This window comes from Brassica oleracea, unplaced genomic scaffold (assembly GCF_000695525.1).
Source record: "Brassica oleracea var. oleracea cultivar TO1000 unplaced genomic scaffold, BOL UnpScaffold01084, whole genome shotgun sequence".
Classification (NCBI taxonomy): Eukaryota; Viridiplantae; Streptophyta; class Magnoliopsida; order Brassicales; family Brassicaceae; genus Brassica; species Brassica oleracea.
Genome location: NW_013617650.1, coordinates 6556 through 8898, shown reverse-complemented (window position 1 = coordinate 8898; position 2343 = coordinate 6556). Strand labels below are relative to the sequence as shown.

The 2343-nt window shown below is 51.3% G+C and overlaps 1 protein-coding gene across 1 annotated transcript; it reads right to left on the bottom strand.

Annotated features, from left to right (window-relative positions):
* Window positions 1-227: 227 nt before the first annotated feature.
* Window positions 228-2133, bottom strand: LOC106320830. The gene is made up of 3 exons (XM_013759182.1): window positions 1440-2133; window positions 588-1390; window positions 228-467 (listed from the first exon to the last, which is right to left on the bottom strand). Exons 1-3 carry the CDS (start codon window positions 2131-2133, stop codon window positions 228-230), a joined length of 1737 nt encoding a protein of 578 aa, XP_013614636.1.
* Between the last annotated feature and the right edge of the window lie 210 nt (window positions 2134-2343).

Here is a 2343-nt window from a genome sequence, read left to right as displayed (position 1 = left end):
GGTTTGACTTGCTTTTGAGACAAATGTCTTCGCTGGAGGGTTCCTTCATCCTCTGCAAGGTTCCGCATTTTTTTGAATCTACGGACCCTGTTTGGGAGTTGTTTCATCCCCCAGCCCTTGTGGATCTCTGTGCTGTTGACGTTCGGGGGCCACTGTCTCCTATCGATGGAGGTTTTCAGCGCTTCCATGAACCATGTAGTCGCATTCATCCACTGGAGCAAATGTGTTCAGAGGTCTCCTATCTCCGTCTGGTTCCTGCTTGGAGCTCTCTTCCGAGGGGGTTTTGTTGAGGTGTTTGTGCCCCACTCGTTTATCTGTGAGATCGCTGGTTGATAATTGTTGAAGCTTCTGCCTATCTTATCTATGTGAGGCGGAGGTCGAGGGTCCTGTGGGGACCAGATTTTACGAGCAGGTGCAGCCTTGCAGGTTTTTAGGGGAGGCCATGCGAAGCGGTCGGCGTAAGCTCTCTGGAAGATTTTTGGATGTAGGGTCCGGACTATGCAGAGGGTTCCTGAATTTCCCCTATTGTTGACCCCTGATTACCGATTCCGCGGGATCTGAGGTCTCCTCTATAATTGCTATAAGACCTTGGTCTTCCCTTTTAAGGTTGTCTGGTAGCAGGACCTAGAATTCTCCTGGTCTCCTCGGATTGCTCTGATGCCCCACAGTGTAGGGAACTTCACTATTTGATGGAGGGTTGAGGGGACTGCTCCCATGTGGTGAATCCAGGGTCGTCCTAAGATCATGTTGTATGCCGATTGGCAGTCCACGACCAGGAATTTGGTAGATAGGCTGATCCCTTCATCATATACTGGCAGAACAATCTCCCCAGCGGTTTGCTTGACCTCGCCGCTGAACCCGATGAGTGGGGTTACTTTGTGCGTCAGGGTATTCTCCTCTAGCCCTAGGTCTTGGTACACCGTCCGAAAGATGATATTGCTGGAGGACCCGTTGTCTACTAGTATTCTTTTCACCAAACAGTTCGCTATGGTGAGAGAGACAACTAGAGCGTCATGGTGGGGAGTTAATATCCTCTCTTGCTCTTTGGCTGTGAAGCTTATCTCGTCGGTATTTAGAAGTAGGCGTTTAGGTTGAGTAGTCTCTAGGCCGTGTTTAGCATTACGGGTGCTCTTCTTCGCAGTTGCATGACTCACACCACTTACCTCAGAGCCTCCTGAGATGACATGAATCACCCGGTTCTGGCTAGGTGGTGAGCTTGGTGCGTCCCCTTTGGATTTCCCTGATGATTCTTTGCTAAGATGAGCCTTGGCTTTCTCTGAAAGGAATTCTTGGAGATGCCCCTTTTGGAGAAGTTCGTTGACCTCGATCTTCAGGGTGACGCAGTCTTCAGTTTTGTGGACATGATCGCGATGGAAGTCGCACCAGAGTCCTGGGTTCCGGAATGAGTCAGGTGCTTTCATATTTGGGGGCCACTTGACCTGTTGGACCATCTGCCTCAGCTTGTTGACCAGCTCTGGTGTGGATATTGAGAGATGGGAGATATCGGGCCAGGTAGACCCAGACATCCCCTCTTCTTTTTCTAATGGCTGGTATTGGAACCTGCCCCGGTTCCTGCTTCTGGAGTCCTTGGATCCCTTTTGGGAGGATCTTTCTTCTCGGTCTCCTGTTTGGGTTGAGCCTTGCGCGGCTAGCGACGTCCTCTTCCAACTTCACATGTTCCCACGCTCGGGATAGCACATCCTCCATGGTTTTGCAAGGGTACATGGTTAGCTCTTTGTCGAGCCCTCCGTCTGGAAGTAGGCCTTTCTTGAAGGCAAAGATTGCGGTAGGGATGCTGCATTCAGGGACCGCTACCTTCTCTTCATTGAAATGGGCTATGTAGTCCCGCAGGGGTTCTACTCGATGCTGGAGGATCTCGTAGAGACCGTCCGAAGTCTTCTCCAGGCTCCTGCTACTCGCGAATTGTTCTATGAACTTGTCGCTCAGGCCGGCAAAGGAAGAGATGGACCTGGTAGGGAGATTGATATACCAATGCAAGGCAGGTCCAATTAGAGTGGAGCCGAACCCTTTACACATGGTAGCCTCACGGGACTCCTTGGGGAGCGCAACCGCTAGCATCCTCTGTTTATATTGTGCGATATGATCGTCGGGGTCTCCGGTTCCATCGTACATCTTGATGTTGGGGAATCTCGACTGAGGTGATCTCCTACGGGATGGGAGTATCTGTGTACGAGTCGGGGTTGCTCCTCCGCATAGGGAGAGCTACTCCTGGTAGAAGTTCGACCATGGATTGCATGGTGTCGAACCTCTTGGAAAACATCTGCTCCAGATAGGCGGTTATGGAAGACTCGGCTGCCGTCTTCTCGGTTTCTTCTTTCGCGG

Excerpts from the sequence above, each read along its gene's own strand:
- LOC106320830 (XM_013759182.1), bottom strand. The coding sequence starts at position 2,133 with ATGTACGATGGAACCGGAGACCCCGACGATCATATCGCACAATATAAA. Across the intron at positions 1,391-1,439 it reads TGAGGCAGATGGTCCAACAG|GACTCTGGTGCGACTTCCAT; the intron begins GTCAAGTGGCCC and ends TCCGGAACCCAG. Across the intron at positions 468-587 it reads CCTTAAAAGGGAAGACCAAG|AGAGCTTACGCCGACCGCTT; the intron begins GTCTTATAGCAA and ends AAAATCTTCCAG.